Consider the following 13,716-nt stretch of genomic DNA (forward strand, 5'->3'; position numbering starts at 1 on the left):
GTCTTCTGTGCCTGCTCTGCCTCCTGTGCCTGCTCTGCCTCTGCCTTCTTCCACAGGGGTGAACTGCTTAGTATGAGGGAGAAAAGGGGTGATAGAGGGGGTGGCAGAACAAGGCTCCACTTTTTCCAATTTGCTGCAGTTAACATTAGGGACGTTATGCCAGTAGTATAAATAAAAGCTGCCCCCTTTGCTTTAATTAGAGCTGGTCTGAACAAAATCAGGGAGCAGTGGTTGGCTTCCTGACAGCCCCTTCTTTGCTGTACCTCAGCTGTGTATGGATGCAGCAGAGAACTCGGCTCATAAAATTAGGCATTATATGGACCTCTTAATTATGGATTTAAAAACAAATTGTAGGGTAAAATTGCTCATCCTGTAATTATCCAAAAATGATTGATTGTTTTTTTTGTTTTTGTCCCAGATTCTTTGCTTCATGAGTTTTTGGTTGATACAAGGTGGCGTGTTAGGTGTGTGGCAGCCATCAGGGAGCTCTTTATGGCTTCTTTAAGCTGGCTCTGTGTTGATGCTATATAGAGTAGGGGTAGGCAACCTATGGCACACATGCCAAAGGCAGCACGTGAGCTGATTTTCAGTTGCACTCACACTGCCTGGGTCTTGGCCACTGGTCCAGGGGGCTCTGCATTTTAATTTAATTTTAAATGAAGCTTCTTAAACATTTTAAAAACCTTATTTACTTTACATACAACAATAGTTTAGTTATATATTATAGACTTATAGAAAGAGACTACCGAAAAACGTTAAAATGTATTACCGGCATGCGAAACCTTAAATTAGAGTGAATAAATGAAGACTTGGCACACCACTCCTGAAAGGTTGCCGACCCCTGGGTTAAAGCAACCTATGGGCTGTTTTTCTCGTATTCCAACTGTCAAATAGTTTCCAAGAGACTGTGCAAGCTGAGGATAGCTGGAGCATAGCTTACTTTAACCACCACCACCACACTTCCTTTGTATGTTGCAGAATTCTCAGCTGGCTACATCTTTCTGGCCTCTGTACCATCAGAGTTTTACAAAGGGTCTAAAATGCAGTGCAGAATTTGTACCAGTGATTTTATTTAAAAAATAACCATATGCTACAGACCTAAAAATAGTGAGATGGCATAGTCTATATTTTGTTGTTAGAGGAAACAGTTGAGAACAATATGTGTTTAAAGTTAGATGGAAAAGCATCAAAATAATTTTCTTGTGGTGCAGAAGAACACTGATGTCAGTTTCCTATAACAACACTCGGTTGTCATGTATAACTTGAAATCTCTGAAAAAGTGAATATGCAGTGGGTAAAATTAAGTTTTAAAATAGTACATACCCTTTTGTTTTTCTTTGTCAGCATGCATATGCTCTAGAATTACTATCTGAACAGTTACATGAAGGAGCCAAAGCCCTTGATGTAGGATCTGGAAGTGGAATTCTCACAGCATGTTTTTCACGAATGGTGAGCAACCTGTTTTAACCACTTGAACCAACAGAAATTTTTCAGTCCAGATAAATACTTAGTGTTGTTTTGGTTAAATTTAAAAGAAAAAATAACGGTATGAATGTACAATCTCTTAATTTCTAGCATCCTGATCTTCCTTTAGTAAACTGGATTAGTTTTCATAGGAACCATTAAAATTGTCCTACCATATCAGACAACTGAATATCTAGTTTAGTATCCCATTCTGATGATGGTTAATACCAAATATTTCAGAATAGAGTGCAGTAAATTTCATAGTGGACAACTGAGGAATAACCTGAAGGGAAGTTTCTTCCCAACACCAGTCAGTTAGCAGTTGCCTTATAGTCTGAAGCATCAGAGGGGTAGCCGTGTTAGTCTGGTTCTGTAGAAGCAGCAAAGAATCCTGTGGCACCTTATAGACTAACAGACGTTTTGCAGCATGAGCTTTTGTGGGTGAATACCCACTTCTTCGGATGCAAGTGGTGGAAATTTCCTGGGGCAGGTATATATAAGCAAGCAAGAAGCAAGCTAGAGATAACGAGGTTAGATCAATCAGGGTGGATGAGGCCCTGTTCTAGCAGTTGAGGTGTGAAAACCAAGGGAGGAGAAACTGGTTCTGTAAGCATGAGGATTTACTCCTGGGGGAATTCTGTGCCACTGTGCATGCACAGAATTCATGTCCCGCACAGATTTCTTTGCTTCCCCTCAGAAAAATGACTTTCTGATGGGGAAGCAAAGGGAAGCCACAAAAGCGGTCATGCGTCCCTTCTCAGCAGCGTGGGCACATTGTTTTGGGTGCCTGGAGCAGCTGGTGGAGAGGTAAATCACTGCGGAGGGAGGGGAGACCAGAGGATGCACCGTCCACCCAACCCCCATGCCCGGACCCCCATCAAGCCTCACCTCCTGCTCTCAATACCCCTCCCCAGCCCCACCCTGGCTCCTACCCTGCGCCAGTCTCAGCTGCTAGTACTGGCTGGGCTGGGGCTTAGGGAGTAGCACACATACCCTGCATAAGACGGCCTGGGCCAGCTCAGATTCACTCCCAGAAACCTCCCTGGGCTCTGCACTGCCCCTCCCCCCACTTCCTGCTCGCAACACTCCTCAGCCACTGGGGGAAGGGTCACCGTAAGGGGAGCTATTCCCCCTTCCGATCAATCCCCATGCATCCGGACTTTCCCCATGCCCAGATGCCTTGCCGTGATCCTCCCCCAGCATTTGGACACCCCTTCCACACTTGGATCCTGCTGGACAGGGCCGGCCCTAAACCCAATTGTACTCCAGGTGAGGAGCATCTTCGGCACCCCCCTCCATTTATTAAACTTTTGACTACCTTATTTTTTATTGCATTTGTAGCCCATTTCATGTCTTTGCACGATTTGCATGGATGATTTATCCATTATATAAGATGATACATTTGCGCGTTAGGCTATGTAAGTCTATATTTATTTATGCCATATATAAGCAAATAAAAAAATTAGTTTCCTCTAAGCTTATACAAACTTTTGAATTTAAAAATAACCGAAATGTACTAACATCAAGAAATTGAACTGTGCACCAACATTGGGTGGACCAGTATTAAATAGTGTTACAGTAGGTGGCAGCCTTAGACTGTTAACCCTAGTTCTTTAGTTCAAAAGGACACTTTTCTCACCTTTGCCCTTGTGAAGTGAAGCACAGCATCAGAGAGATCCAAAGACTGGCAAGTGGCATTTTTCAAGCAATAAAATAGCAAGCTATGTCAGTCTCTCGTCAGCCATCATTGATCGAAGATTTGTTTTAAAGAGCCTGAGCTTTGAAGCTGCACTCCTCACTCGCGACTGACCAGCAGCATGAGCAGAATCATCAAAGCTATCCATGCATTTGGAAAAGTGTCCTTCAGCTCTGCATCATGAATGAATTGGAGAACTTGGAGTGGAGAGTGCTTCCCGTGTGGCAAAACGTGATAGATGTTATCCAGTTTGACAGAGGTCTTTATCATTGATGTCCAAACATTCCCCATGTGTCAGCGTCCAGTGAAGGTCTATGCAGTTGTTCGAGTATGTTCTTGTCCGCCGTTGGTAAGCTCCTGTTGGTAGCTTACTAAGGTCACACAAAAAAACCCAGGTCTTTTTGTGGTGCTTCATTTGTCTAAATCTTTCTTCAGTAGATACTTGAGTAGTGTCAACTGTAGAGCAAAAAAAACTTCCTCTAATTTTTCTTCCAAGCTTCCCATCACCTCACCTATGTAACATCCAGTTTACTTTCTTTACACTGTTCATTAATGTACATACTCCCCTTGTGTCCCCTCTTATTAATCTCCTCTCTAAACGAGGTAGTCTCTTCATATGGAAGTCTTTCTGTGCTTCTAATAACCTGTTTCAAAACCCTCTATTTCATCTATATCCTTTTTTGAGATTGGGTGACCAGAACTAAACACAATATTACCTGATGGAGGCATGTCATTGACTCATGTAATAGTATATTATGAGTTCCACTCCCTCTGTATCCTAACCTTTTTTGTTTGCTTTTTTTGATTGCTGCTGTGTTTTCTTCACTCACCTCTCTGTGGTGACACCTTGTTTGTCTTTGCTGGATTCCAAACTAATTTACTTCTCAATCTGTAAGAGTACAAGGAATAATTTGCATTAATGTGCATAGTCTTTGTTTCCCATCACCAAGTCACCTTTGGTTAATCTGCTATTCTTCTACTTCATAGTTAAACTGTGTGCAGGTGTTTTGCTGTGATTGGGTAATAAGTTGTACTAGGTTTTTATCTTTAAGTTAAATTAAAAAAACTTTAGCTTCTTTTAACCATTTCTATTTCCTATAGTCTACTAATGGCTAATTAAGTTGTTTACTTCCACTCAACCAAAACCAGACTTTGTTGGTCTGTACATCTCAGTAGCTAATAATTTAAAACTACAATGCCCAAGTGGTCATTTTTTGTGTTTGGAAGGAACAAGACTTGTGAACTAAATCTTCCAAAGAGATAACATGAAAAAAGTCAAATTATGGCTTGTCTTGAAAATGTGTGGAATCTTTACGCCTAACATTGCTTTTTCTTCTCCTGTTACACTGATGTGCTGCTAAGATTTTTTTTGTTCTCTAGTGATACTGTACTGTGTTAGCAGATTAATATTTGGTTTTTTTTTTGTTGGTTTTAAATCCTGAAGTGTGTATGAGAATAACATCCATTGCATAGCTGTGGCCCTAACTTTTCATTCAAGTGTTGGCAACAACAACAAAAAAGACTTCCTGAGATGGCCTTCTCAAGGTCTGTGGGGTTTAAGTACTGCCCCTCTTGTGAGGGAAGTGTATCTGCTAATGATGGGCATATCAAATGTGTCTACTGTCTCAGGGAATCAGACACCCCTGGAAAATGTGATTTGCATATTTACATGCTGGACCCACAGGGACAGAGAAACAAAGCTGCAGATCTTTCTGTTAAATAAATCTATGAAGCTGGCATTGGATCCTGGCTGTCTGAATCCCCCTGTACGGTCCTCTCCAAAAAGTGCAAGTGCGGACTTACTGCATGGAACATTGTTTTCCACTAAAAGTTGACGAAAATGGAGATGAGGCTCTGTGTAGACAGTGCATGGAGTTCTAGTTGAAGATCACTTTCTAACTCTTTGGTGAAGTGATGTCCTCCCCTCCATCATTCTGCTGAGACTTTGTGCCCCATGTGGCCACCACATAAGCGTTGAATGGCCCGCAGCATTGAGGACTCTCTCAGGCTTGCACCATCAAAATCCTCACCAGTGCAGGATACAGCACTGACTCCTTCCTGACCAGTACTGATGAAGTCACATGCAGCACTAGTACACCCTACATTCCAGACTATGTCACTAGCGCTGGTGGCAGAATCGGCAGTCTCACAAGAGTTGGTACTGTGGGAGGTGGGGTGGGGAGCTGACGTGTAGTGGCACCAAGAGACTTCCTGGTTCTGTGGGAACTGGAGTCTCCGCTCCTTTCAAACTCATTCTCACTGGCAGTACTAGGACTCTTGGATGTGGCACTGAGACCTCATCCTTCCCAGGTACTCTGGTTCCTAGTACCCTGGCCTCAAGGTCCGTACTCCTCCATGCCCATATGGCCCTATTGGGCACCTTGGTTGTTTCATGGGAGACAGTACTTCCTGGAATAGGCCGCATGTGCCTGAGGCGCCTTCATTCAAGGTGAATGCTACTCAGGTGGTACCTGAATCCCCAACAGCTCAGGTCTCCCTTAGCCATCAATAAAAACAGGAGGAAACTGTTCTTTTCCCCCCATTAGAACCCATAGGACCGGTCACCTTGTCATGCTCCTTTCTGGATGAAGCAGAAGTTCTCTCTGTCAGGCTGTCTGGAGCAGCTCACAAGTGTGAGTGCTAACCTCAGGGCAAACTGTCCTGGAACAGAGCACAAACTCCAAATGGATTGTATGTTCTATAATTATATTTCACCAACCAAGTAACAAGTGTGAACTTCTAAAGCACTATGTAACAGCCTTAACATGGAGTCACAGACAGTCCCCTTGGGCACTCTGGTCTGTCTTGCCACCCAGGCAAGCTTGCCTTTGTGATTGGTGGTCCCTTACACCAAAAATCACAACAATATTCACGTTACTCACAGTCCCAAAGGACCAGTTATTTACCCCAAGTCAAGTGCATTTCAGATCTCTTATGAAAAACAGTAGTATGTAGTGCTTGTAGCCTGTCCTGTAATAAACTATCTAAAGGTTTATAACTAAGAAATGAAATAAGTTATTTACACACACATGAGATACAGTCTTAGCAGCTATCATCTTTTGGGAGCTATAATATGCAAGCTTTTATATTCCTTTTAGGGCTAACCCAAGCCAAACAACTGGGGACCCCTTACTCATGCTTAGAAATCTTCATCCCTCAGAGTTCAAGCAGCATAGGGATAACAATTTCTCCTTAACAGACATTTTTATTCCCTTTCCCCAGCATTTAAGCTGTGATGGGATGAGGGCTTGTGTTTGTATCTTAATGGCTTGTCTGATGTCTATATACCTTTTGTTGGGGAGGAGATAACCTCTTGTGGTGAAGTGGTATTTCACACTTGCTAATGCTTTTCCCCTGACTCTGGTGGATTTACAGTTTTAGTGAACATTTTTATAGTTAGAGCAAATATTTAAAGATTACTTTATAACATGGGATACAGATAACATAAGTAGGATTAATAGATGCAGCATCATACAAATATTCCATAAAGTCTAAATACTAAGCACATTCTTAACTCTAATAGCTATTTTAACAATACTAACACACAGGTGACCCAGATTGATATCCAGCTATACATTTGTCAGTGTTCAGTGAGGCCTGGGACCTTGACATGAGCTGGCACCTCGTCTGCCAACATCAGTGTGAAGACAGATGAAGCCCTTCACGCTTTAAAGGATTTGAGGGTGCAATCCTTTGGGGTCTGTACTCCGTGGGCTTATCTACACGGGCACGCTAAATCAGTGCTGCTCCGATTGATGCAGTCGTGTCGATTTAGCGGGTCTGATGAAGACACGATAAGTTGATGGCAGAGTGCTCTCCCGTTGATTTCAGTAGTTCATCTTCCTGAGAGGCAGAAGCTAAGACAGCGGGAAAGCGTCTCTCACCGACATAGCACAGTGTAGACACCGCATTAGGTCAATATAAGCTATGTTGCTCGGGGGTGTGTGATTTTTTTTTTCCCTAAAGTGACTTAAGTCAATGTAAGTTAAGTGGTAGTGTAGACCAGGCCTGTCTTAGTAGGAAGCATTTCAGACAGCAGCTCCCCAAAGAACAGTCCCATTGTTCTTCTACCAGAGGTCCTCGGAGCCACCCAGGAAGGCACAGCTCTTCCACAGGAGGAGAGTGGCTTCCTCAGTGACTCAACTGTTTCACCCTTTCTCAAAACACCAGTTTTTATCAGTTGTTTGGGAGATATGGACCCGTTTCTCCAGAACCACAGCCAACTCTCCCCTTTGGAATCACTTTTCACTTTTTTTGTGCTACCTTGGATCAGTGCATTTCTGTAACGTTGGGTTACTGCACACAACTTCTTCTGGTGCCTATCCACTAAACACCTCTTCCCCATTGCTCTTCAGGGACCACTCTCGTGAGGATATTCTACAATAAGAGATCCCCTCCTTTCTCCTGGAGCACTAAAGCATTTCCTGCCTTAGTATCAGGGAAAGGGTTTCTCCAGCCTATACATCCTCATCTAAAGCAGAAAGACTGATTGTGACCCATCTTGGATGTGAGACCGCTAAACAAATTTATTTGCAAGCTAAAGTCCAGGATGATGACCCTTGCCTTGATTATTCCCACTCTGGATCTAGGAGACTTGTTTGCATCTCTCCAACTATACCTTGCTGCTTGCAGGGATGGCTGAGGTTGGTATACTTCCCAGGCAAATATCACCTGGATATGATCCTGTCCATGCCCCCCTCCTGGCCCAGTAATCTCTGGCATGGTAGAAAGACCTAATGTCTGCCTACAGGGCGGTTGCCTTCAGACCTCCCCTTTCATCCTGAACAGTAGTGACAGAGGTATTGCACTTGGGCTGGGGAGCACATACTAAAGGACCTGCTTTCACAAGATCAGTGGACATCCCAAGATAGACAAATGTACATCAACCTCGTAGAGCTTAAGGCAGTCTGAAAGGTTTGTGACTCTTCCCTGACTCTCATTAGAGGTCAAGACATTCAAATAATGATGGACAATACCTACACCATGTGCCACATCAACAAGTGAGGGAAGGGCCAAGTGTTCCCTATTGTGTCAGGAAGCTGTCATGTTGTGGAACTGGTGAATCAGAAATCAAATGTCTCCCTTGCTTGTCCACTAGCTTGGTCAGCAGAACACAGTAGCGGACACTTCTTATCAGATCACAAGTGGAAAGTCGAACACGTCATTCTCGATGACATCATCTGAGAGGAAGGCCATTCTCAAATAGACCTGTTTGTGACAGAAGATGACAAGTGCCACAGCTTCTGCTTACGAGGAGAACTGAGCCTGGGCTCCCTGCCAGGTTCCTTTCTGATCCTGTGGATAGGGAGGCTTATTGAACACTTCACCTGTGTCGCTCTATTCCCAGTATGCTCTGCAAGGTCAAGCAGATCTCAATGAGACTGATTTTAATTCCCCAGCCTGGCCCAGACAGTTCTGGTTCCTGCTGTTCTGAGGCTCTCTAACGGCCTGATCCATGTCGCTACTGCTGGTAACAGACCTGTTGTTGCAGGCCAAGGGAAAGATCCTACACTCAGTCCTCTATCCCACGGCCTGGCTACTGGATGGATATTAAGCATAGAACATTGTTACTCCTCTCCTATTGGAGGCATCCTAGTTTAATAGTAGCGAGGTCTCTAGAGGACAGATTTACTGGATGAAGCGGACAAGGTTTTCTTACTGGTGTCACCAGAAATCTCTGAAGCCTCAGTACTGATTGTCTAGAATTATCTCTTAAAATTGAAACAGTCTAAAGCTATCTCTGAGTTCAATGAAAGTACACTTGGCAGTGATCTCAGTGCATCATGCACCTTTAGAGGGTCAGTCTTCCTTGTGGCACTTGACTCATAAAATTTCTAAAGGACTTAGAGTGTTTCCACCTATCAAGGAACCAGTCTCTCCATGGGATCACAACTTCATTGTGACCTTGTCTAGACTATTATTTTAAGACATTACATTAGCACATGTTAATAAACATATTTAAAGGTCTAGTGTAAGCCTTGATCAGTATAGCACATTTTAAAGTCAGTATGCTTTTACACTAACATATGCTAATGTTTTAAGTCTGTATGCTAATATTACACCTTTTTAAGGACTTGCCAATTTCTCCATGTAAACATATCTATAGTGGAATAGTTATTCCACTATAGCTATGCTGGTATAACTTCCCATGTAGACAACCTCTATTCTGGAATAAAATAAAATAAAAATAAAAAAAGTATTCCAGAATAATTACTCTACTTTAGGAGGACACTTTTATTCAGGAATAGTGTCCACACAGGGAAATTATACTGCCATGGCTATAGCAGAATAATTATTCTGCTGTAGCTTTGCCACTCAATTTCTCCATGTTGACAAGTCCTAAATCCTTAACAGCTACGTCACTGGGTCAAAGGAACTGCAGACCTCAAGAGTGAGACGTATGAGTGCAAGGGACAGAGCTTTAGGCCCATGACTGTCATCCTGGTCTCTTTCAGAAGCAAGCTCAATAAAGAATCTTGGCACTTTAGAGAAAAATACAAAATCTACTACTTCAACCTGGCTTTTCTGCATTAACCCTACAAAAAAGAAAAGCATTCTTGCAACTGGAGGAGTAGAGAAACTAGTGTATGTTAAACTTAATAAATTTGTAGGATGCTCAGATACCATGGTGACTGGCTTGGTAAATAAATTTAGATAATAGTAGGAACCACAAAATCACATTTAACCAACCTCTTGTAGCTTTTGGTTTTGAATTAAAATTGTTCTCTAGAAAGTATTAAACTTCCAAGAATGATACTGGACATAGCAAAACAAGGTTAGAAATTAAACCTTGTTCTTGAAATTCTTGCTTTCAATAGTAGATGATATAGTTGTGTATGGTACGACTTTAGCTGTTTAAGAGTGAAGGGAAAAATCTGTATTAATGCTCTAAGATACTAAACTTAAACAAAATAACTTTTTAAAATCTTTTTTTTAAAAAGTAGCTACAACAAATAAATTAACTGATATAAAAAGTGTGCCAATACAGTTTTATTATGCATTAATTCTAGAAACAACTTAGTGGTTCTGAGCAGTAGATTTATTAGGATTGGGATAATATATTGCTTTACTAACTGAGCAGATTTACTTAAAGAAGTGAACTGGCTCAGAAAATGGAAATCATGACGTTTAAAATAAAACAAATCTAGCAAACTATTCAACTGTGTAATTTTCTTCCAGGTTGGTCCCCAAGGACGAGTTGTAGGAATTGATCATATCAAAGAGTTAGTAGATGACTCAATAAATAATGTCAAAAAGGATGATCCTACATTACTGTCTTCAGGAAGAGTGAAACTGATGGGTGAGCATCAAATACTTTTGGTATACTTATTAATTAAATTAATATTCGGACTAAAAGCTGACTGCAAATGCCCTGAATTTGGAAACCTGATTGGTTTAATTACTTTGAGGAAGATTTTCAAAGACACAAAGGGCGCTAGGTGCCCAACTCCAGTTGAAAATTTGAAGACCTAACTCACCTTTGGAAATCTCTCCCTTCCCTTTGTATGATTTTGATTTTCTAGCATTTAAAAATAAAGTCAGTGCACTGAATGCACTTTTCCAACATAATAGTATATTCCTGTAGTAAAACACAAACTGAACAAGAATTCACTTAAGTGTAACACTTTTTAAAACCAGGCCTGTATTTACCGCTTCCTTGTATGTGTGAATGAACTTGCTTACAAAATTAGAGCATTATAGTACAGGCACTCTGTGCTTGTGCAGTACTGGTTAAAAGACTTACTGTCAAAAAGTTGCAAAAGTGAAAAAGTACTAGAATAGTAAAGTGCACTAATTAAATTAATCAGCTCAACTAGTTCTAAAATATACTGTCAGTGTCTGTATTTTTCAGGAGTTGGCAATATAAATTGATACCAAGGCAGTATAATTAAATCACTGTTAAGGAGGGAAGGGTGTCCAGTCATAATGTTTACTAGACTACAAATCTGAATTTAACTATTGCGATGGAAATATAGCAGGAAAAAGCACAGTCTCAATTATAAAAAGCAATCTGTTGGTGTGTGTTAAATGGTTTGGTGCTGGGTCACTAGTTGCTTCTGTAAGAAAAGTGCTAGTAAACTATTCACCTTACACTTACTATTTCTACTCGGCCCCTATAGCTGAAGTCCTCTCTAAAAATTGTGACTTGTTTCTCTTCTCCAAAATGTGGAGACATTGCAGATCTTTTCCAAACTGGAGAAATTATGTGCTAACCACCATGGGGTTGCCCTATGACAGCATGCCTATACATACACCTTGCTTCATATACAAGTGCTCCCTGTGGTGCATCACCAATTCATTTAGACGTTCTTTGACCAAAGTTCGTTGTGGTGTTAACTTTCACCATGTTAATCTCCATTGATACAGTGCATAGATATCACTTTTGTAATAGCCTTAAGAGTGCAAATAGTTTTCCCATTACTGTCACACAGTGCATCAGTTGCTGCTTAGGTGGCCTATCTGGTCTGTTTTCTGCACGCCACTGCACAGGTGTCAAGCTCCTTGGAATTCTCTTAACTGTACGAATATAGTGATGTACCACCCGATGCAGCTCAGCTATATGTTTTCACAGCGTCCAACATCTTTTGTTTCTGCACCTCAGTGGTTCTGTCACCAAAATATCTCATAAGACGACTATCCTACTAATCAGCAAAGAGTACTGTGGCACCTTATAGACTAACAGACGTATTTCAGCATGAGCTTTTGTGGGTGAATGCATCTGACGAAGTGGGTATTCACCCACGAAAGCTCATGCTCCAATAAGTCTCTGAGTCTGTAAGGTGCCACAGGACTCTATGCTGCTTTTACAGATCCAGACTAACACAGCTACCCCTCTGATACTTAATATCCTACTAACGTGCTGCTAGCTATGTCAAAGCCAGATTGCAGGCTCTGGGGTCCATCGCTGGAGATCTAAGGCCATCCAACTGTCATATGTAAGTTCATGACTAGTGGTCAAATGATTGACAGTGATGGATGGTGCCACGAGATAATAAAAGGACTGATGGCTTATAATGAACCCCAGGACAACAATCAATCACTCAGGGTAGAAAATGTGCCCATTGTATGATAAACGGGACCCACTATTTTGGTGTTTACCAACTATCTAGTCCATTTTGTTATTATAGATAGTACAGCAAATCTTGGCATTCCAATTATGAGGGACATGGAGGACATGGGGAAACAGTGACTTTATGAAATGGGTGGACTTAAAAAAAAAAGAGCCACGTCAGGAGATGTTTGATACAATGCTGGGATTTTGGGATCTCTTTGTGAGAAACCCAGGACTCTGAGAAGGCCATGGATACAGTAGAAAAGATGGTGGTTGGTGGTAGTTACATTGTAATAAATTCAGAAAACTGGACAGTTAGTGCTTGTGGAGAGTCAGTCTTCTGGACTATCCTCCACTGCTTCATCATAGCTGCCTTAGGTACTTCATGACTGCTTATCAAAAGCGCCAAAAGAAATGGTTCTTGCCGAGCAAGGAACAAGAGTAAAGTGTTTAACTTGGCCTCAGAACGACTTATAAATGGTGCCAGCATTGCCAGTGGACTTGTAGGATTGTCTCACATTATTTGAATTTGACCTTGACCCATCACAATTTCCACAGGGCTTCCAGAAGGCCTTTTTGAAATCTCAAAGGTCATTGATTCAAGGGTCTGTGCTGAGAATAATGGGATAGGTACCCAGAGGGCATTGCAACTACAGTGCAACAAGCATATAGTTTTAGAGTGGAAACAGGGCAGAATTACTACTTTTATGTACCCAAAACAGACTAGTGTGGACATGGTGTAGTTATTTGTAACAGTTCAAGTCTCTAATGTAGACAAGGCCCCGAATAGCTAACCTAAATTGGATAGTCAAGTAGGAACCTGGGCAAGGTGTAGAAGTTGGTGTGAGTTAGCATTTTTTTTTTTTTGTAATATGTATGTGGTGAAAAGCATGTTTCATCCCTCAGTAACTTTTAATATTCTCCCTTTCGTAGGCTTCACATAGCCAGAGCTTCAGACTGGCTGATAGAAGTTGCTATTGAAGCGACATGAGGGTCACATTCTTTCCCCCAAACGAACTGAGCACACTGCTTCTGAAGAGCTTTCAGGTGCTCCAGCCCAGAGACTGAGCCCAAACTCAAATGTGAACTCTTGTTTCCCACTGGGCATTGAATTAGGGAGTCAGGCCAGCCCTGGTTAACTTCTGTTCTCATATTAAATACACAGAGAGATGCTGACTGCAGAAATCCAAATGTTTCTAAATTTCTTTGGAAGTAAAATGTACAGATGCTCTATTGTATTGCTTAAATTAAAAAAAAAACTCTATTAAAAATATCAGTTGCAAATCCAAATACCAATATTTGAAATATTAGTTATTCTTAAGGAAAAATGTTAACCTTTGATTAGAAGGTGCAAAAATGATTCATAAATGATGGTACTCCACTCTTAAATAGTAGAAAATATAAAGTCTGTATCTGATGTGGTGGAATCCATATTCTCTGTAGTCTGGATGCTCCTTATTTTCATTTTTGTATTGAATCACAACCAATTAACTTCCTTTAGCAA

General features: G+C 41.4%; 2 protein-coding genes across 6 annotated transcripts in view; one reads left to right on the forward strand and one right to left on the reverse strand.

Annotated features, from left to right (window-relative positions):
• PCMT1 (protein-L-isoaspartate (D-aspartate) O-methyltransferase) overlaps positions 1 to 13,716 on the forward strand; it is a 52,654-nt gene that overhangs the window by 29,990 nt on the left and 8,948 nt on the right. For all 4 annotated transcript variants that reach the window (XM_045010972.1, XM_045010970.1, XM_045010971.1 and 1 more), the window contains 2 exons: positions 1,345 to 1,449; positions 10,340 to 10,460. In XM_045010972.1, the coding sequence (XP_044866907.1) occupies positions 1,345 to 1,449; positions 10,340 to 10,460 (226 nt within the window). The remainder of the gene's footprint in view (positions 1 to 1,344; positions 1,450 to 10,339; positions 10,461 to 13,716) is intronic.
• The window catches only part of LRP11 (LDL receptor related protein 11), a 61,005-nt gene continuing 50,168 nt past the window's right edge, over positions 2,880 to 13,716 (reverse strand). Inside the window, exons 9-11 of one of the 2 annotated variants that reach the window (XR_006578260.1) lie at positions 5,726 to 5,821; positions 3,991 to 4,049; positions 2,880 to 3,616 (exon numbers count right to left, since the gene is read on the reverse strand). Coding sequence is in view for 1 of the 2 variants with exons in the window: in XM_045010969.1 (XP_044866904.1) it covers positions 5,730 to 5,821 (92 nt within the window). In the remaining variant the exon portion in view is untranslated. Of the gene's footprint in view, positions 4,050 to 5,725; positions 5,822 to 13,716 lie in introns of both variants that reach the window. The other variant, XM_045010969.1, reaches the window with a different exon arrangement.

The sequence above is a fragment of the Mauremys mutica genome, chromosome 3 (assembly GCF_020497125.1).
Source record: "Mauremys mutica isolate MM-2020 ecotype Southern chromosome 3, ASM2049712v1, whole genome shotgun sequence".
In the NCBI taxonomy this organism is placed as follows: domain Eukaryota; kingdom Metazoa; phylum Chordata; order Testudines; family Geoemydidae; genus Mauremys; species Mauremys mutica.